We start from the raw sequence: 21068 nt of genomic DNA on the forward strand, positions 1-21068 counted from the left end.
GTAGGTCAGAATAACAGAATAGAGCTTGTAGGTCTTCTAGCCCAACCCCACGTTGAAGCAGGAAACCCTACACCATTTCAGACAAGGAGTTGTGCAATCTCATTTATTTATTTACTTGAATTCATGGACAATATTTAACATCAGCTTATCGGTCCATTTAAAAAAAATATGCAAGAGGAATTGAGAAAATGGCGGTATATTTTATTAAAACACCTCTTGATTTCAGAGTTTGGTTGTGATGTATTAATCATGATTAAAACTCCTGAGCATCTGTTGGCATTGGGGATATATCTGATTTATTCCAAATCTGCAGTATTTTTAAATGAACAATTAAATAACCCACTAGTTAAATATTAACTAGTTTTAGGAACTGTTAAATAATTGGAATGTCCCACGTCAAGAAATCAAGAGCTAAAAATCTTAAAGGCTATTAGGAATGTATTTAATGAAATAAAAAATAAAATTAATTCAGGAAAAAAAAATGGGTGTTTTCATTTTTTTGCTCTGCTGAGAGAATATTTTAAAAGGTTTAGCTGTTGTCCAATTACATTTGAAATGTAGGATGAGTGATGAGATGGATATGAATATGAAATAGCCTTGTCCCACTCTTGCCCCATTTTTGTTACAAATCCATCAGTTCGTTACAGCATCAGTATAGTTTAAAGATGTTAATGTACTTTGAATTATATACCCAAACCCTGGAATTTATAACCATAGAGTTATGGATTTCTTGAACATGGGAGGTAGCAAAAATATTACTTTTCAATCCGGGAAAGACAAAATGACCCCAAATTTACAGTCTTGGATTGCAAGTATGTGTTTGCTTTGTCCCTACAAACTGTCTCTCTATCAACATAATGGAAAGACTGACCAAGGTGTTAAAGGCCCCATTTCCTGGCTATATTGCTGATTGGCCAAGTATCTCAGCTGCTATACATATTTATTTTGAATGCTTTTATTGTTTTCTATTGTTTTTAAATGTTTTAGTGTTTCAATTGTAAAATATATATTTTAATGGTAAGCTGCCCAGAGTCATGAATGAATAACAATATTATGTATGGTCAGGGTTTAATAATGCACCTGAAAGTTAGGTACTTTATATATGTAAGTGTGTGTGTGTGTGTGTGTGTGTGTGTGTGCGCGTGCATGTGTACACACACCCACATACATTCATATATATATATACAGCTAGTCTTTGACTTATAACAGTTCATTTAGTGACCATTCAAAGGTACAGCCACACTGGAAAAAAATGACTTATGACCGTTTTCACACTTAACAACCATTGCAGCATCCCTATGGGGAAGCCAGATTCATTTAACAACCATGTTACTAACTTAACAAATGCAATGATTCAGTTAGCAACTGGGGCAAGAAAAGTCATAAAATAAGGCAAACTCACTTAACAAATGTTTCACTTAGTAACACAAATTTTGGGCTCAATTGTAGTCATAACTTGAGGACTACCTGTACGTGTACACACACACACACACACACACACGTATAATTTTCTTCTCTAATATTTTCTTTTTCCTTTTTACATAAAAGATTTAAAAAAATAATTGAGTGGTAGTCATTGGACTCAAGAAGCAGGAATAAAGATAAAAAATACAGTAAGATACAATTCTGGATCCTAGAAGAATCTCTTTGGGACTTGAGCCACTGAATTTGAATGTGTTTCAGAGAAAACAAAAGAAATAGCAGGGGACATACTGCAGCTTTCCCTGCTCTCCTAAGAGGCACAGCCTGTTTGACTTTAGGAAAGTTATTTCTTTTTCGCCAAGATCTTTTGAAAAAAAAATATTTTAAAAGAATGTAAGATCTTTGCTAGTCCTGAAGAAGGTATTTTTTTTTTTCAATGACAACTCAATAGTCCTTTTCAAAAGATAACCAAGTGATAACCAGTGGTGGAGTTCAATTTTTTTTACTACCGGTTCTCTGGGTGTGGCTTGGTGGGCATGGCAGGGGAAGGATACTGTAAAATCTCCAGTCAGAGGTGGTATTTGCTGTTCTCTGAACTAATAAAAATTTCTGCTACCGATTCTCCAGAACTGCTCAGGACCTGCTGAATAACATAACCCTTTACAGTTTTTATTTTCCATGACAGGAATATAATAACAATCTCTAGCTAGCCCACTAAAGTTTGTGCTGCCAAACTTTCTTTTCCAGGGAATGCATCTTTGACTTGGATATAGTCAGTGAATTCTAAGAATAAACTTTGATAGTATAATAGTATAATTTTCTTGCCATAGCACCCCATGGGTATTAAAATTCAATTAGTCATCTCATAAATGAATTCCGTCAATTAGCAAATACAGTGAAATAACTGACAGTAACACTGTGACATATCAATTGTGAGAATTAAGTGTAAGTTTGAAAGTAAAGTTGTTTGGAAAGTTAAGAATGGAATAAAATATATTCTGTTAACTGGCAGAGGCCCAATATTTTAATGCTTGTTATATGGCCTAAAAATCACAATGAACTTCGACTATGCTGTGTTCTCAAAGCCAGATAAACAAGTGACTGTTGCCAGATAAAATCAAGCATTGTGGCCGCATAGATTCAGCAATACATGATTGATAGAAATCGGGTTTGTCTTTTGCATAATCCTGCACTTTGCCAATAGGTTGAATAATTACAGAAGCTAGGCAGAACATCATATATTTCACAAAAGGACATGAAGATCTCACTTTTCTGACAGGTACTAGATCTAGGATGTTAATGGATGGAGGATGTGATGTATAAGTGTGGGACATTTATTAAGGTGTTATTGCCATGATGTCAACTTCATTTTGTTAATTGATTTCAGTATGCGTTATGTTTTATTGTTTGGTCACCAAGAAAGTCCCATTGTAGGTGGGTGACTGTATATATTTGTTAAATAAAGTAGATATAAAGTTGAAAGAAAGCCCCTTCTGGGAATTTCTAGACAGTTGGAACAGGGAAAAAGGAATCTGTGATCCTCCAGATTTTACAGATTAACCAGACCAGTGACTCCAGCTAGCATCACTAATAGTGAGGGACCCTGGGAACTATTGCTTAGCGAAACCTGAAAAGGCTGACAGATTCCCCCTCTCCTTTATAGGATTATATTCATGGAAGAAAGCTAATCAGATTTTCAATACATCACCTCTTCCCTGATTACATGTTTTTGGAGAGTTATTTCTGTTTTATAATCAGAATGGCATGCATTTTACAGAAGCAATGTGTACTTTACCCTCAAAATAAATTCTGAAAATCATTTTTTTAAGTTTTGGAAACAAATTATTTTATTTGGAATAATTTGGCAATTACTCAATGGCCTGCAAAATAATAAATATTTGGAAATGCAATAGAAATTCTGTACTTTAGATCACCTACGTTTCCTGGTTTTTGCTCCTTCAGCAAACACGTTCTGCTTTTTCATATATAAAGGATGAACATTTTAAGAAATCAATTTCAGCTCCAAATTTCACAATGCACTATAGGCATAAGTACACTGAATAAAATATAAACAAACTGAATTTTACAACCTGTTGTCTTGTTTCGGGTACCCTTGTAGAAGGATCCTTTAATACACGCAACCACAGACATTGGCTATTCTAATTCAGAAAGACCTTGATAAGTCTATAGAGCTGTTTGATCAAGAAATGGAGTGTTGTGCTTTCTTTCTTGAAAGGAGTATAAGTGCACCCCACTTCGAGGAGAAGGCTAAACCAATAAAGAGTGTGCTTTATCTGGGAACTTTGATGTCACTTGCTCAGCTTTCCCCCTCCCCCCCCACACTTTTTTTTTTTATATTAAGGGCTAATACATATCTACATATATTAGTAATGCCAGCAATGTACACAGCAAACTGTGATGCCAAAATGACGACACCTGTGTAATGATGTAATCACACAAATGCTGCAATTATATATTTGCACCAGGATGCCTGACAACAAATGGTGCCATCAGAAATGATAATACGTATGTTATCAATAAAGGAGAATATTCGTATGTCGGCTAAAATGAGGATCCTTGGTACATTTCTGAGCTTGGTTGTTTTCTTTCAGACATTTCATTACACAAATTAGGTAACATCATCAGAAAACATGTTGAAAAATCTTTAATTTCACAACACGTGGACAGACTTACCCATAGTTTCAACTGGAAAACTGACTATCCTAGACCAAGCCAAGTCCAAAAATGGTACAGAATTTCTGGAAGTCGGGCACCATGTCAGATTGGCCATGAATAGTCTCATAGATATAAACAACATTTATATACTGTGCAAAGGAGAGAGTGAACAGGCCAAAAAGGGAAGAAAAAGACTAAAATTTCTCCCTACCAGCAATCAACATCCAGATGAGTGGAGAGGAACACCAAGATTAACACCATAATCAAGAAGTAAACAATGCCCAGATCAAGGAACGGCCAAACAAGCAAACTGCCCAACCAAAGATCCACTAAGACCACTTCCACCAATCCTGACAGGGAGAGCCACTATAAAAGCAAATCCCATTCTTTACTAGCACTGATGATTGTTACCCAGTTTGGGTAATGAAGCATCTGCCAAACAAAAAACAAAAAACCCAACTCATATCAGAGAGGACCCCTCACATACGTCATCATTTGCCCCTCTCATGCTTTCCCTGCAGAAACCCATGCATAGGGCCTGATGTAAGTTTATTGCTTCCCCTTGCAAAGATTTTGTGTCGACTGAAAGCAGTTTTGATGGCGGTTCTCTGTATATTTCAAGCTTGATTCTTGAAGGCTCAGATATAGTGTCCTTAGAAACCACAGCATTGAAAAGGCTTTCCTCTAGAGGTTCAAGACAGTCCAAGTTCAGGTACTTCCCAGGCATAAATTGTTATTCATGCAGATTTCTGAAGCCAGGAATATACATAAGATTTGCTACTGGATTTAAAAAAAAAGATAGAAAAAACATAATTAAGGATTTTGATGAATAAATATTAACACTTTAAAGGCTTTAAAATACAAAACAAATTATAAAATATACTATATCATAAGGGAGGAATTAGAAACAAAGTTTGAGGTTTAGACTTGTTTCCTTGAAAAATAACAGCTGATTCAAGTTTGGAAGTAATGGCTAAGTCAATAAAAATGGTAGCTGACCACTTTCGGAATAGGAATTTGAGGCATTAGCTTCCCTCCCCTGATTTTTCTAATTACACTCTAGAAATAAACTACCATAATTGCTGGCCGAAATATACCTTCAAATACTGACTTTAGAAGAATTCACTGGTTGTTTTAATCTATGGTAGCTTTGCCCCACAATATAACGATATAAAGATACTTTCAAATGTAAAAGTTTATTTTTAAAAATAGACACTGTCATTTAAAGGCAATTTAAGAGTCTGCCATTTTTTTAAATTTTGGATTACAAATACTACCAAAACAGTACTTTCTCAAGCAAATCTGCCCTTCTGAAGGAGAAAGAAGCTGGAAAGTTTGTTCATCTAAGTCTTGCATTACATGATAAATTCGAGCGTGGCACAGATGGGTCGTAGGTATTATTCTAATATCAAATGCATCTTTTATAACTGTTCAGTAGCAACAACAGTATCTCTAATTCCAAGGAGAATGTTTTCAGGCATGGATTTTTGTTTGCCACTGAAATTATAAAAAACATATATCCAATCTGTTTATCATAGCTGTGATACTGCCTGGTTGCATTAGGGAATGCCACTAGGAAACAGATTATCAATTAAAACAGACTTTTAGAACATAGGACTTTTAAATCTCAGCCAGCATATTTAGTTCCTGTGAAATAAAGCTACGTATTTATTAAAATAGTCTAGGCATACAATCAATTTTACTTACTGGGCTAACTGCACATATCCAAGTATGGTCATCTGGGGCAGTACTTGTTTCCTTTCTAAAGGGAACATTGCTTCCGTTTGTTTTTTTATGCTAACTTCTTGTAAGCAATGCAGATGGTAGAAAGGGTGGATTCAGGAATCTATCTTCACAAATGTTTGATGTTTGAAGCAGTGGCTAGTTAGAGCAATATCTGAGCAAGTAAGAAAGGGTCTCCATGTGGCTATATGAGGCACTTGGGTCTTCTGCAAAGATGAAAATAGCCTTGTTATATAGTAAAAACTTTGTTCTCTAAAAGTCAAAGCCACAACACAAGTTTATACTCCACAGCGGTTTTCTAATGGGAGAAGATAACCTTCTAGAACATTGTATTATCTTGAGAACAAAGCATGCAGCAGTCATTTGGGATGTGCAGAGAACAATTGTTCCTTTCCTCGCTTAAAAGGAGTTGCATTTCATTTCCATGCCTAAGAGAACCGGAGCGATTGCACAGGAATTAGTGGGGGAGATAACGTAAGATGTAAGATTCATCCTCCAGCCAAAGAACGTTTTTAAAAATCCTCTATAGATTGTGGTGAGGAAATCCTCCATGAATATATCTTGTGTTCTTCTCTCTTCCTCCCAGGATGGAAACAAGTTTTTTTTTTTTAACCATCGCAACCATCTACTAAAGAAGGCTTTCTGCAGTTGGTTTGCTATGCATCTGCTGGTGACATGACGGGATTAGAAAAAGCTGTACTGATTGAGTCTGAGTCCAGTTTAAGTCTCAGGAGCTTAGGGGGGTTCACATCAAAGTCTTCAGTGACAGCCAGCTTGACCTTGCCATTCTGATTCTCCTTGATAGGCTCTAGAAAAACAACATGCTTGTTTGCACTGATCTTGCGATTTGTTCCGTCTGTGACCGGTGGAGTTGTACTAAGAATAGAGGATTGGGCACTGCAGTCTGGAGGGGGACTCGTAGGCTTCCTGCAGCACTTAGAGCAAAAACATGGTGTAAGGTACAGGTACATCAGCACTAATACCAAGCTTACAATACACCCTAGGAGGGTTGTGAGGCTAGTACTGAAAGATTCCACTAATTTGGAGTAGTGGACTGTCACATTAACTTCATACGTTTCATTGATCTTTTGGAGATCACTGATGGCTATGCACTCATAAACACCTGAGTACGACCGGTTGGCATTGATGATCTTTAAGCTTCCATTTTTTAAAGGTTGATGTGTCTGATCGCTGTGCTCAGGATACATGAATAATTCATGGCGTGGGGAGATCCACCTGTAAGTGGTGGTATTGTCTTCATGGAGGCTGGTGTTGCAGTCTATTACCAAGGATTCTCCCACTCTGCACAGCACTTCTGGAATGTCAAACTTCCTTTGGTTCCAAGAACACATTTGAAAATATTTATTGTAATTGAAGGTCTTAATTAAGGAGAGCATATTGGGGTAGGCTTTACAAGTGTGCTCCTCTGTGAAATCCTGCACAGAACTGTAACCGCGATGTTTCCATTCCTGGAGCATCTCCTGCAGAGAGCAGTCACAATTCACAGGGTTGTTGTGAAAATATAAGCCATTTTTAATGTACGTCGGCAAAGCTGCTATGACTTGAATAGGAATGCTGCTTAGGTTGTTGGCAGAAAGATCAAGCATCCTTAGATAAGGATGTTCAAGTTTTTGAATAGACTCAAATGGAAATTTTGTTAGCCTATTCCAACTTAGATAGATCTTTTGCAAATTGATTAATGTCGTGAAAGCTTTTCCATCTACTTGCACTATCTTGTTATTGTAAAGAAGAAGCTCTTTCAAGTTCACAAGGTCTTCAAAGTAGTATTTTTCCACAGTTTGCAGATGGTTGGAGGACATATCCAGATGCAGAAGGTAGGTAGCATTGCGAAACACACGTTGAGTGATGTTTTTTATTTTGTTGTGGCTAATCCTAAAGGTTTCAAGATGTGGCAAAGTGGTCAGGCAATAATCATGAAGGTGAACAATAGCATTGTGGCTGAGATCCAAGGTGATAGCTGTCGGAGGCAATGTAACAGGGACATGCCGAAGGTTTTTCCTGGAACAGCTCAGGAGGTCAGCAGTACAGATACAGGCTTCAGGGCATCTTGTGAAAGTGGAAGCATTGCTTAAGATGCTAACCTGAACACCCAGGCCAAACAGTACCCACAGCTTTCCCAGGAGTTTACAAATAAATAGAGTTATTGTCAGCAGACTCATTGTGAAATGATGGAATTGACTCTTTCCTGCCAGCAAAATCAATCCAGATTGCCAAAATAAAATTCACACCGAGCATGGTCTTTCATGGAACAAGTTGTAATGTGAACAGCTGACAGTTGAAAGGATTGCTGAAATCGGATGGGCCCCTTTTAGAGACTCAAAAAGTCTTCTAAAACTCTGTACATTTCAGAAAAACAACAACATCCAAATGAAAAAAGTCATGCAACTACTGTTCAGCATGCCATGTTAAGGCTTAGTACCAATTTAGCAAGCCTCTTTGTTCAGTTTTTGCCCCAAATAATTTCAGTGGCACAGTGCATCTGTAAAGGTAAAAATAAATATGCCCTTGAGCCAAATCTCTTTGAATTCTACTTCAGGGTCTTCGAGAAGGTTTAGGGATGTTCCTCCAAGCTGTTTCTTCCTCAGATAACTTATCTTTACATCCATTTGAAACTGCAATTTTGATAACTTTATTGCCCAGAAAAGTCAAAGCCATTTCTGCCTACCGTCCTTGGAGTCAAAGTTTCCATTAGTGAATCGGCATCCTCTGGTTAGGCAACTCCTGTATAGCTCCATCGTTAATGAGATTCAGGGAGAAGCCTTTCCCTTCCCTTCTGCAATCCCAAATGAAAATGCCAAAAGAGCAGCTCTTACCCTGTTTCCATATTCTCTGGTTTATATTGAGCAGCATCCCTCCTTCCTGCTACTTGAATCTTTCAGCCAAGCCTCTATGTATGCAAACACTTCCCTCCTTCTGCTATTTACAAGCAGCCCATGAATACTGACAGGGAAAGCCTGGTGGGCTTAGAAACAATCTTATTGGCTTGTGTTAAAAGGGAGTGGTGTCAGAAAGGGAGGAGAGAGGAGAACCAGTAATGAAGACATGTTTTTTTTTTTTTTTTTGAATGGCATGTAGGTTCTTCGCTATGCCAGGCGGAGGCAGAAAACTCCCCGCACAGTTCTTCTAAGAATGACTAACCAAGAGGCACACAAGAACTGCAGCAGCTTGCACCAGTGGTTGCAGTTGCAAGAGAAACAAAGAGGGAGAAGGAAACAGCCTTGCAAAAAGAAGGAAGGTTGTGTTCTGGTTAAGCAACTCTCCTGCTTCTCTTTTCAAGCTGCCTCTATAAACTTTCAGTTTAGTTGCTCTTGAATCTGGTCTTCTTTTTAAAAAAAAACAACAACAAACCAGAGGCATGGCTTTGCAATTATTAAAAGAGACAACCAAGATTGCAAATGTATTACTTTCTCTATTTCACTGAATGAGATACATTTACAAAACAACAATGAACACAGGTGTTTTTGTCTCTTCTCTATGTATGACATTATGTTTACTGCCCTTTGTGATGTAAGCACTTGGAAAAATTGTACAGTAGTTAGGAACTTGAATCGGAAGTGAGGTGTACATTAGGCAATGACCCTGAAGGCAACGACAATAAAGATAAACAATGACCACTTGTGATCACTGGGGTTACTAGATTTTATCAAGGTTTATCAACCCAATAGCAGGCATAATCTTGCACTTTCAAATGGAGACAGGCACTATTACACATTTTTTTTTAGTAATTAAGCAAGTAGTTCCTAATTCTCTATCACTCCCAAAAGGAAAATGCCCTTTTCTTAGCATCAGTGCTTCTGTTTCCATTGTGATACCCATCATTTGAGTTTTTCATTGTTATAAAATTAAAAAGTGATTTCTTTAACACTTTGAAACTTTCCAGACTGGAATCCTGATTAGGAAAACTCACATAGAAACTCTGTTTCTATGTTGCATCATCATCCTAGTTCATTCTTCTAGATTTATAGCTTTCAGCGCTATCTGGGTTTTGGTGTATAAGTACTATGATCACAGTAATATATGATTTCATAATCTAGCAATGGCTTCTTTTATCATTGGCAAATTCCCAAAAGTAAAACAATAGAGGTAATTAGGTGTGAGTTCATAGCTGCCATCTGTAGTCTAGTTATATAGACGTTTTCCTCTGGTGTGCTGGATGAAACCAACTTGTCCCATAATCTAGGAAGTTGTCCTGTTGCCTTCTAATCATTTGATTAAAAAAAAAACCAGTTCTCTAAAGCAGCGGTCGCCAACCGGTGGGCCTTGAGAAAATTTTGGTGGGCCGCAGAGAAATCTCACGCCCCAGAGCACTCCCCGAAAGCAATTGATCCAGGCTGCACAGAAACACAAAGCTGTGCTGCCCACATGGCTCGCGGGAACCCTCCCTGCCCACTCACTCCTTACCTGACAAACTTGCCGGCTAAATTACTATTTTTCGACCATCATCTGTTCTGCTGTGCCGGTAGATTTAGATTAGCTAGAAAGCAGAAAATGGTTGGATTTCTTGTTTTCTAGCTAGTCTTTAGATCTTCGGCTCTGCTTTTAAGCACAGCCGAATCTCCCTTAGGACTGAAGGTTCTGTTATTCAGCGCAGACTCACAGCAAGCAAATTTGAGAGACTGAGCTAGCCAATGGCAGATAGATAGATCACTGATTGATTCTGTGAGCAACTCAATCTGCCTGCCTGCTTTGCCTGATTTTGGGTAAAAGTTGCTCTTTTTTATAAAAAAAAATCAATATTTATATAAATATTTATAATATTTTCATACAAGCCATGCCCAGCCAATCACATGACCACCAAGCCACACCCACAAATTAGGCCACACCCACAAATTAGACCACACCCAAAGAACTGGTTAGTGGTCCCTGGGATTGAAAATTATGAGTTTGGTGGTCCCTGAGGTCCAAAAGGTTGGCGACCCCTGCTCTAAAGCCTACATTCTTTTTTCAAGATGCTGTAAATAATAAATGCTTTTTACTGCTTTGAATATCAGAAGCGGCCTAACGCTGAGTCAGAATCAATGTCACCCATGTTGACTATAAATACCAAGGTTCCATAAAGTTCAGCTTGCCCTGAAGATGACAAAGATTGAAGGTGGAACTTCTTTCATGTGCAATACATGCTCTACCATTGCTACTTTGCCTGCAGCCCTGAATCTGACTCATTGTAAAGTAGATCCCTATATTGCTCCTCTGCTCTTGAGCAAATGGCTAGGAGTGTGTCCTCAGTATTCAAGATGTTGCTTCTTCCTTTCTTGGATGTTATGAGCTGTGGTGGCTCGGGTTAGGATGCAGTATTGCAGGCTAACTTTGCCCACTGCCAGGAGTTCGAGCCTGACCAACTCAAGGTTGACTCAGCCTTCCATCCTTCCAAGGTTGGTAAAATGAGGATCCAGATTGTTGGGGGCAATATGCTGACTCTGTAAACAGCTCAGAGAGGGCTGTAAAACACTATGGAGTGATATTTAAGCCTAAGTGCTATTGCTATACTTTATTGCATCTTACTTTCATTGGTGGCTTGTGTTAGTTTAGAAGTCAGATAACAGATAGAGTTGGAAGGGACCTTGTAGGTCATCTAGTCCAATTCCCCCCCACTTGCCCAAGCAGGAGACCATACACCATTTCTGACAGATGGGAGTCCAATTTCTTCTTGAAAGCCTCCAGTGATGACATTCGCACAACTTCTGAGGGCAAGCTGTTCCATTAGTTGATTGTTCTCACTGTCAGAGAGTCTCTCCTTATTTCCAGGATAAATCTCTCCTTCTTTGGTTTTCATCCATTATTCCTTGTCTGGCCTTCGGGTGCCTTAGAAAAGTCACTGCCTTGCTGTTGTGTAACTGGTATTAGCTGTAAAGTTATTCCCTAGGTAGAAAATATGTGTGCACATTTCATGAAGTTGAGAAGGACAAATGGATCATTTCTCTGACAAATATATTTTCAAAACCAGATAAAATCCATTATAGCCATTATTTTTTGTTAGAATCAACTTCATAGCACATCTGTATGCTTCAACACTTCTTTTTTTTTCTTCCATTGCTTCTGTTTGCAAACAATATTTCTTGTGGCTTTCTTTTAACATTCATTGTTATCAGTAACTATCTGGACTTTCTTCATTTCACATTTGTCTTTGACTGATCTATTAATAAACTGCAGCTTGTTGTCAGAAAATTGGATGTTCAAGTGCAATAAACAACATCTGGTAACTAAGATTAAAAAAAAAATAGGCAGAACCTCCCGATATTTATGGCATTCTTTTGGCTAGCCAGAAAGCTATTCTTGTTCTGAAGGTTCATCAGAGACGGAAAGAAAGATTGCATGCCATTGAATTACCCTTTGACCCCTGCACAGTTTAAGCAAGTTGACCAGGCATGTCAGCAGAGTAATTGCAGGGGCAGTAACAGCAGGGCCTGGGATGTAATTTCCAGGGAGACCTAGGCTGCTTTATTTGAAGGAAGTGAAAATCAAAACCGAGTAATTGGTTTCCATTAAGGCAGCAAATGACTAATTTGGCTGCTGCAGCTGCAGGATATCATGGGCACTTAACCCTCTGTTTTCCAATGGAAGGAGCTCTGCTCTAGAAGAAATACTTGCCAGATGCCTCCCTGTATGCAGCTACTTATAAAGCTGGACTCTATACAGTTAGGTAAAAGAAATAGTTCTATACTTCCTCTTTCCGACTGTTCTTTCTCATCACTTGCTCACAGCTCTGATTTTTATCCAAATATTAAATCCATTAATCTTGACTTTGGTTCATTAAGGAAAGCCTTGACTGAATTTAAATGTTTTTACCCTTTACATTTTAGAATGATGAACTGACTTGCCATTTGGTAAAGCCCTGTATGTCAGATGTGATATTTGTGGCCACAGAAACAACTTAATGTGCTGTAGAAAGTATAATGTCTCCATTTTAAGATTAGTATTTAGACCACCTGAAAAAAAGGAAAAGACAGATTATGTAAACATTGTCTTAGCACTAAAAGAAAGTGGATGAGAAAGAAGATTGCTCAATTTTGATTTTCTTTGCTATGTGGGCGGGGCGGGGGGAGAGTCTCCAGCTTTCAAATTTTTATTATATTTTTAAACAATAAAATAGAATTCCAATGATTCTTAAACCAGCTTACCTCAAACAGCTGATAGCCTTTACTTGCTGATTAATGTAGCACTTTGTAGCATAATTACCATGTGGCATTTGCTTAGATTAGTAATCTTTACAACCTTTCAGTGTTTTTTTTAAATAACATTTTATTGGGTTTTAACAAAACATAACAAATAAAACATCTTTTTTGAGTACAGCATGATTCCAGGTTATCACATTTCCATACAGACACAATTTCATATGCATATTCATCTTATGTATTTAACTCCATAACTTTCTCTCTTTCCAATTTCTCTTTCCAAGTTCTCATTATTTCCCCCTTTGCTTCTCTTAATTTTCTTTTATAGTTGTCTCATTTTCTTCTTATTCAATTGCATTTCTTTTACCTAAATTTCTATATCTTTTCATTATACTTATACTTTTGTCTGTCCCGTCTACAATTTCATATATTCTCTTCCAACATTATTAAAAGCAAAATTCCCCCTATGATTGCCAATCGGAGTGCAACACCTTTGGATCTTGCCTTTCAGCGTTTTCTTAACTTCTCTATTTTGTTAGCATTTTGCTTAATGTGTCACTCAAAAAGGAGACAAAACCTCCTTTGGGGGAAATATACCCCAAAACAAGCAGTATTGTAATTTTATTGCTTGTTTGTAATTATCTTCCACTCCTTGGTCCAGATATTATGTAGCTTTCATAAGAAAATGAAACTTGTGCTGAAGACAATGAACAAAGATAGTTTTCTGTAAAAATATTTTATTAGTTTTTATCCCACCGTTATTACTTTATAAATAACGGAAGATGGCAAATGTATCTAATACTCCTGCTTCATCCTATTTCCCCACAACAGCAACCTCATAGTTGATACTTGATTGATATGCAACATTTTGAATTGTATCAGCAGTATGATTTGACCTTGCTAGATCCATAAAGTTGTTTGTTGTAAGAAAACATAGTAAAGTGAGCATGAATGTCAGTGCCACATAGCTAAAATTAATTGCTGCAATGATGAGCATTTTCTCTATGGTGGGTGGGTGGGGGAAGAAAACTCTAAACTGTTTCTTATTGAAGTAATAGATGTCTATGCTTGTTCCAGAATGCATATGAAGATTTACAAAGTGGATTGCTCTATCTAGCATCCCGTATGTCAAAAATTTACACATGAAGAAAAATAGCTCTGCTCCAGTTTTCTTTTTAGCCTACTTATATTCCATTTGTGGGAAAATTTTCTATGTTTGTCTCTTCCCAATGCACTCTGCAGTGGTATTTTCAAGAGAGGAAGTAAACATGTAAACATCTCTCTTGAAAGCATAAACCTAAAGTAGATTCCTCTTGTGTGGAGAGATAAGCAAGAAGAGTCTGGGATATATTCAATTACATTTAACTATCCGGAAGAACTCTGCTAATTATAATTTCATTAGACCTAACAGGTTGAAAAGGGACATTCTTCCTTTTCAACTTTTTTCAAATATTTTCAAGCGTTTCAGTCACAACAAAATAGAAAAAAAAATAGCATAACTTCCTAATACCCTGTTTCTCCAACAATACGGCCTCCCCAATAGGAAGTCCCAGCATGTTTTATAGGCATGAACTGAAATTAAGCCCCTCCCCCAAATTAAGGCCTATATTAAAACATGCGAAATGGGGGGAATGGTGGGGGGGCTTGCCGTTAGGAAGTACTTTTGTTGCACACCCGGATATGGTGCTGCCTGCGTTGACCCGATACAAAGTGCCCCACCAATGCCGAGGTCAACATCCAAGCCGTTGCCGCCTGCCCGAAGATGCAAGGGGGAATTAAGTCACCCCTGAAAAATGGCCTAGCCATTTTTTCGGGCTCAAAAAAAATAAGACCCGGCCTTATTATATGAGAAACACGGTAGTAGTAACACATTGGAGGCATGAGAGCACCTAATTGTTTAGAATAACAGAATTTTTCTCATTTGAAAAGATCAAATTTAACACAAAACATTTCTTGGCTGCAGTTAGCTCCATCTTCTGATTAGCTCTGATCTTCTGATTGAATTTGGATCTGTATGTTTCAAATGCATCCCTTCCCCAAGGGATGCAGTTCTGTAGCTCCCTGGGAACAGTATTGAAACAGGTACTTCCAAGACGCAGTATTGAAATGGGAACCATCTAAGCCAGGCAAAGCTGGCTGAGGAATTCTGGGAGTTGAAGTCCACAAGTCTTAAAAGTTGCCAAGGTTGGACACCCCTGATCTAAGCCTTCTTTGGAGGCAAACAGTTTCGTCTCTTCATTCCCCCATCCTCAGGACACAGCCCTGGATTGTGGCCCACTTAATTTTTGGTGAGCCTAACCATTTGTAGCAGATACTGTGATCCTGAACTCAAAGAATCAGAATGCAGAGTTTCTGACAAAGGAAAACCATCAGTGTTCTTAATATGACAGGAAGATTTACATTTTCAGGGTGTTGTTGCTTAACTGAGTATAGTAAAGGCGTTCTTCATATTGAGAAAAGGGGAACCTAATATTGATGGGAAGCTCTGAGGCAGCTGAGTCCTCAGCTTCCCTAAGACCCATATGCTGGTGCTGCACAGTTTAGCAGATCTATAATTTTGCTCTAAATAAAGGTTTCAGGAAGCTCTATTCTATATTTTCTCTTTATTTGAGGAAAAGAGAACCCAACAACAGTCATCCCAATGACAACTTTAGAAAACAGAAGGAAAACATGTGCCCATTCCCAATAGGCTGCCACATTGCTTGCTACAGGTACTAAATGTGCTGCTTTTTAAATGCAGTGGACACCACTCTCTTCTTGGCTGAAATGTACTGGCACTTGAGCCTGAGGCAAGGACAAGAGCTCTCGCGCTTTTTAGGTCAACTCAGTTTAAAATATTTCATTGACATGGCAACTAATAGATGTAAAGGGAGAAAGTTTTGCAGAATGTGGCAGGAAAAGTGGTACCATTATTTACTTTATTGGCCTTGTGTTCCAGTCATCACCAACTCTGAGCAGCTCATAATGCAGAATCTTGAGGCCTATCACCTTCTGGGTTCAACTTCCAAGAAAGAAGGTATGGGCAGATAAACTTACAGAACGGCTATAGTTCAATTCTATTCTATTGAAATATAATGCAGAACTAAGCAGGGAATAATGGAGATCAGCAGAGAGCCCCTGGGTTATTCTGATATTCACAAGATACCAAAGGCACAGAATTAGTATCTTGTATTTCAAAACGAAAAATTAATAGATACTTGCATCTAGACCAGCCATTCTTCTCTCTAGAAAGGAAAACCATTGTTTTAAATTCAAGCCCTGGGAAGCTGTGGAACCAAGGCAAGGAACAAGAAGCCTCTGGAAAAAAGTTGCAGACAACTATGGAAATCCAGAAACTGTTTTCAAGCAATAAATGTTTTACTTAAGAATCTGTCCTGAGATTTGAAGCTTTAATTTGACTGTAAGTGATTATATCTGTTTTACTGACTGTGGTATTTGGATTGCATTCTCTTTTAAAAAAAAAACCACCAAGAACTCCTTAATGTTTGGGTGAGCTTAAACCTTTTAGATTTTCTGGGCAATAGAGTTTTCCTTGATTATTAGCAAACTGATTCTTATGCTCTGCTCAAAATATTTAATACCTCCCCCCAGGACAATATCTTTCGGAGATGTTCTCTCTACCTTAGCAACTCTGTAGTCCAGCATCTTTTAACATTTTTTGCATGTGATTCCTTAAAATCCCAAAAGTAGTTTCAGGTCTTTTTTTTTTTTTGTCTATTTCATTTTTAATAAGGCTTAAGTTTGTGTCCTTTATCTAGCTCAAACTTCCCTAATTGCACACTTTAAAAAGTACAGAGAAAGGAGTTGGTATAAAAATTGCTGTTGTAGTTTCTCCCTTATGTGCTAATGAGACTGCACTCTCTCCCATTCATGCCAAACAATTGCTACCCATCTGCACCAGGCAGAAAGGCTGAGCCAAGAGGAGAGAGAGATAGAGAGTGTGTGCGCGCACGCACGCGGGCAATTTCAGAGGTCTTTTGGGACAGGAGATGGAAGACCTTCAACCTTTTTTGCAGTATTAAACCTTTTGTTATCCTTGTAGTGGGAAAACACACTCCTTTCTCATTTCTTGTCTGGTACAGTAAAGCTTTAGTTATTTACGTGTCATTAAAACCAAGGACAGCTATGTATGCTTGCTTTTTATTTTTTAAAAGCAAATTGAAATGGTACTCCTTTTCCAAATATATTCCCTATGGTAAAAGTACTTACTATCCAGTAAAAGTAGTTGGAAGAGGATGAATTATCCCAATTATTTTGCTCACCTTTCTAAGGTTCAGTTCTTAAAAACAGGATGGGTAAGAGGGAGGAAGATTAAATTATAGCTATATTTATAAGATTTTTTTTTTGTTAAGCTACAATTTTGTATATTTGTGAAATGGAAAATCAGCTTGGATAGAATTCAGTATTCTACCGTACTTACCCAGGGGCAAGTATACCCAGGGGCAAGCTGGGGACCTGAAGGCTTCAGATGATTTTTTTTAAAAAATTAATTGTAATCTGCAGGGTATTTATCAGCTGTTTTTTCTGTAATAGACTGTTGATGTTTACTGATTTGCTGCTTCATTAGATACATATAAAGGCTAGGAAACTGAAATGCTATTGAGAATTAGATTTAGACTCCAGACATTATACATTTTAAAGAAACTACACTCATTGCCAATATATTTTTAGTCCAAGTTTAAGACATTAGCAATGACATTGAACTGGCTCCATCATTTGTCTATTTCTCTTTACTTGCCTGTCTGTTATTAAGATATTCTTTAGGGACGCTCTTTTGCATCTTACTATTGGATATTGCATATTGTATGGAAAGGGCTTTTTTGGTTGTGGTGACTCAACTGTGGGAACTTGTTCCTCCAACAAACAATGTTTGCTTAACCTTAGTTAATGTTTACTTTACTTTGCCTTTGCTTCATTTCTTAGCAAAGAAAACTTGTAGCCAGTCATCCAACCATTCGTTTTTTTGTAACTGTAGCTCAGTTTTTATATATACAATATACTGAATTTGCTTTTAATGCAATTCTGTTCTAGTGCTTTGTCATTGCTTTGTATTATTTTACTGATTATATTCTAGCAATACAAGGAGAAGATAAATATTTAAATAAGTAAACTGCATTTTAAAGTAAGCCAGAAAATGCAACCGTTTCATAGCATTTTGGTTTCTAGTTTATATAGTGTTATTCACTTATAGGTCAATTAATTGATTTTCTGTGTATATATAGGTTTTTATTCCTAAATTTTTTTTGCTGCTTCTTTCTACTTATTTTGGGCAAGTTAAGTAGTCTATGAGTCAGGACAAGAGGGCTTTTAAAAATTCTTTAATACATAAAATGTCATTTGAAGCCTTGTGTGGATTATCTATACTTATTCCTTAGAATGATTGTTTGTACTCTTTTTAGATATTTGCTTTAAAATAAACAAGGACATGAAGTTTGCCCTATTCCTACTGCACCAATTCTGGTTTACTTTAAAATGCTTCAAGATTCCCTGGAATTCCTAAAGCGAAAGCAGCCTATCAGCTGATCTAGTTGCTAAGCAGCTGTCTTTCAGCCTTGAATCAAATATCAATCAAATGAAGAATAAAGTATCCACTATTTAAGAAATGTTTAATTTATTAATATGTTGTGTCTTGGGAAATGCGGAGAGGGGAACATTAGGGCATATAAATTGTGAGCTTTATTTACTCCAGGTGCAAAAGCCATTGGTGCTTCTAAAACACTAACTTCCAGAAACAAACTGTCATCAGTTTTATGGGACATCTTACATTAGAATAGATAGGCATTTTTGCTGGTCCAAAAGGGATTCTCAGGTACCTTCCAAAAATGAGTTTGTTTTTCTAGCCAAATAGCCTTTGGTTCCTTTGAAGCTTGTTGAGGGTCTTTGTCCTGCCATCTCTTCCTCCCTTTCCTTCAGCCATCACAATCTATACTATCTTAAAGCACCCATGGGAAGTGTTCTCAGGGCAACACATGGGCTTGTGTATTTTCTTAATGGAGGACTGTGGTCTGTAAGTTGTATACATTTTGGTGACAAAAGAGTGATAGTTGTAAGCAGAGCAGTACCCTGCTATTCCAAGGCAAGGCATTTAAAAAGAGGATCTCCTTATCTTTCTGTCTGTCTGTCTTTCTAGGGCCGAGCGAGCAACGGCTGTGCTCCTGGCAGATCCTTGTTTTCAGCTCCGTTCTATTCAGTACTTATTGGGTCACACAGAGCCTTTAGTACTGGGGATGACATCATCATCTGCTGACAAGAAACATTTCTCCCTGCAGAGCTGTAAGTATCTCCGGTATGTTATGCCTCCTTTTGCCAAGAACTGCTTGCATGCATTGCTTTTTGTCTCTGGTCAGATTGATGGTTGCCTAATGTTTAAGAGGCCTTTGTAGAAAAGACAATAAAATAGCCCCTGTTGTGAAGTTTGTGAGCAGTCTACAATATCTCTTAATGTTCCCTTGGTTATTTTCCCCCTGTTAACCTGTTCTTATCCTTAAAATGTATTTGCTTTTTGAAACTCCACAGAGATATACAATAATTTCCTGTCCTTGCAATGCCCGAGACTAACTGCAACTTCCTATTCCCTGAGAAACATCTGTCAAGGCTTTGAAGAATCAGAGCTTTATTTAAGATGAAATCTGAGCCTCTTTTCTGATAAACATTCAGTTATTTTTATAGCAAAACCCATGTGAAAAAAACCCCACAGTTAAAATGCATCCAGGACAAAATAACACTGTAAAACATATCACAAAGTCCTCGTATTAGTTTATTTTAAGATGCTTTATAGTACAAACAGCTTCTAATGGAGATGATTAGCAGAGCCTAGTACAACTGTTGAAATAGGTCATGGCACATTTGTGGTCGGAAAATCTAAATCCAGTTCCCAGCATCTCCCATTAAAAAGTCAAATAAAAGTTGTTGGAGTATTTTCTTTCTCCAAGAAACTTGGGAGAATTGTAATTTTCAGGAGTACGAGGATGGTCCAAGCATTGTTATATGTTCTTCCTACATTTTTCCTCCATGAGAATAGTAGCCTAGCATATAACTGATCAGATTGATTATTCGTTGGAAGCAGAAAAAAAGTAGGTTGCAAATTGTTTTATATTGGCACCAGTGAAAGAAGCTCCATCTCATCCTGAATTTTTGCTGTCCCAGCTACCATCATATGAACTGGTGTAATTGTTAACTTTAAATAATAGAGTTTGAGTTCATTTTTCCCTTTCTTTCCCATTTGAGTTTTGTAGTTGTGTTGTATCTTTTTATCAATTGTACGTTAGCCACCAAGAATCTCTTCAACTGATGAGCAGAGCAAATAAATACATTGTGAAGCTGTATTTGACACTGCTTAGGTTATAATATTAATCCCATCACACAAGACAAGACTGTAATGTATCCATAGAATGAAATATGGGAGCAGGTTTCCTCTTAGTCTGCCTTCTCTAGTGCTGTACTTTTGAGGGAACCTACGTTTAGCATTGCAATGTTATTTTTTTAAACATTGTCCAGTCTAAATATTTGGAAAAGGATATCAGCAGAGATAAATCCCAAAGGGCAAGACCACATAAACAAAGTATAAAATTTTATGTATTCACTTGGCCATAACTGGCTATCTTATCTGACCAATTAAAAGTGTAATGTTTCAGCTCTTTCTTTACACACTGCACCCTTTGCAGTCTCCCCATAAGTGGATATCCTCTTACTCCTTTGGAAGATTATGCATTCTTTGAGTAACCGGCATTGTAAGTAAAAAGAGAAAACACAGACCAGAGATGACCCTGAAACAGAGAGGATCACAGGCATCATGGTGGCTCTTGGAAATGATGGATGCTTTGCTTTGGGTGTTTGAAGGTTAAGGGGAGTGAGGGACCCGCTTGACTGTATGTGTTTGAGCATGATTCTGTCTTGATGAAGTTACTCTGTTAAACTAATCCCTCATTATACTGAAATTGAGCTACTATGAGTACTATCATTATGGATCAAACATTGATGAAACGAGGGCAATGAAAACATTGCTTCCCTGTACCACCAAAGAATAAAGTGTAAAGGTAAAGGTTCCTCTCGCACATACATGCTAGTGTTGTTCCCAACTCTAGGGGGCGATGC

At 37.6% G+C, this 21068-nt stretch overlaps 2 protein-coding genes across 2 annotated transcripts in view; one reads left to right on the top strand and one right to left on the bottom strand.

Moving 5' to 3' along the window:
* The window catches only part of RNF123 (ring finger protein 123), a 112811-nt gene that overhangs the window by 84553 nt on the left and 7190 nt on the right, over window positions 1–21068 (top strand). Inside the window, exon 36 of the mRNA XM_087955030.1 lies at window positions 19105–19247. Coding sequence (XP_087811156.1) covers window positions 19105–19247 — 143 coding nt within the window. The remainder of the gene's footprint in view (window positions 1–19104; window positions 19248–21068) is intronic.
* AMIGO3 (adhesion molecule with Ig like domain 3) lies at window positions 3242–8790 on the bottom strand. Its single transcript, XM_026673320.2, has 2 exons — window positions 5806–8790; window positions 3242–4878 (listed from the first exon to the last, which is right to left on the bottom strand). The coding sequence occupies exon 1, from the start codon at window positions 8019–8021 to the stop codon at window positions 6498–6500; it is 1524 nt and encodes a 507-aa protein (XP_026529105.1). The 5' UTR covers window positions 8022–8790; the 3' UTR covers window positions 3242–4878; window positions 5806–6497.

The sequence above is a fragment of the Notechis scutatus genome, chromosome 2 (assembly GCF_049901735.1).
Source record: "Notechis scutatus isolate UNSWTSFEM ecotype Mainland chromosome 2, rNotScu1.2, whole genome shotgun sequence".
In the NCBI taxonomy this organism is placed as follows: Eukaryota; Metazoa; Chordata; class Lepidosauria; order Squamata; family Elapidae; genus Notechis; species Notechis scutatus.

Coding starts and splice junctions, on each gene's coding strand:
- AMIGO3 (XM_026673320.2), bottom strand. CDS start 8,021: ATGAGTCTGCTGACAATAACTCTATTTATTTGTAAACTCCTGGGAAAG.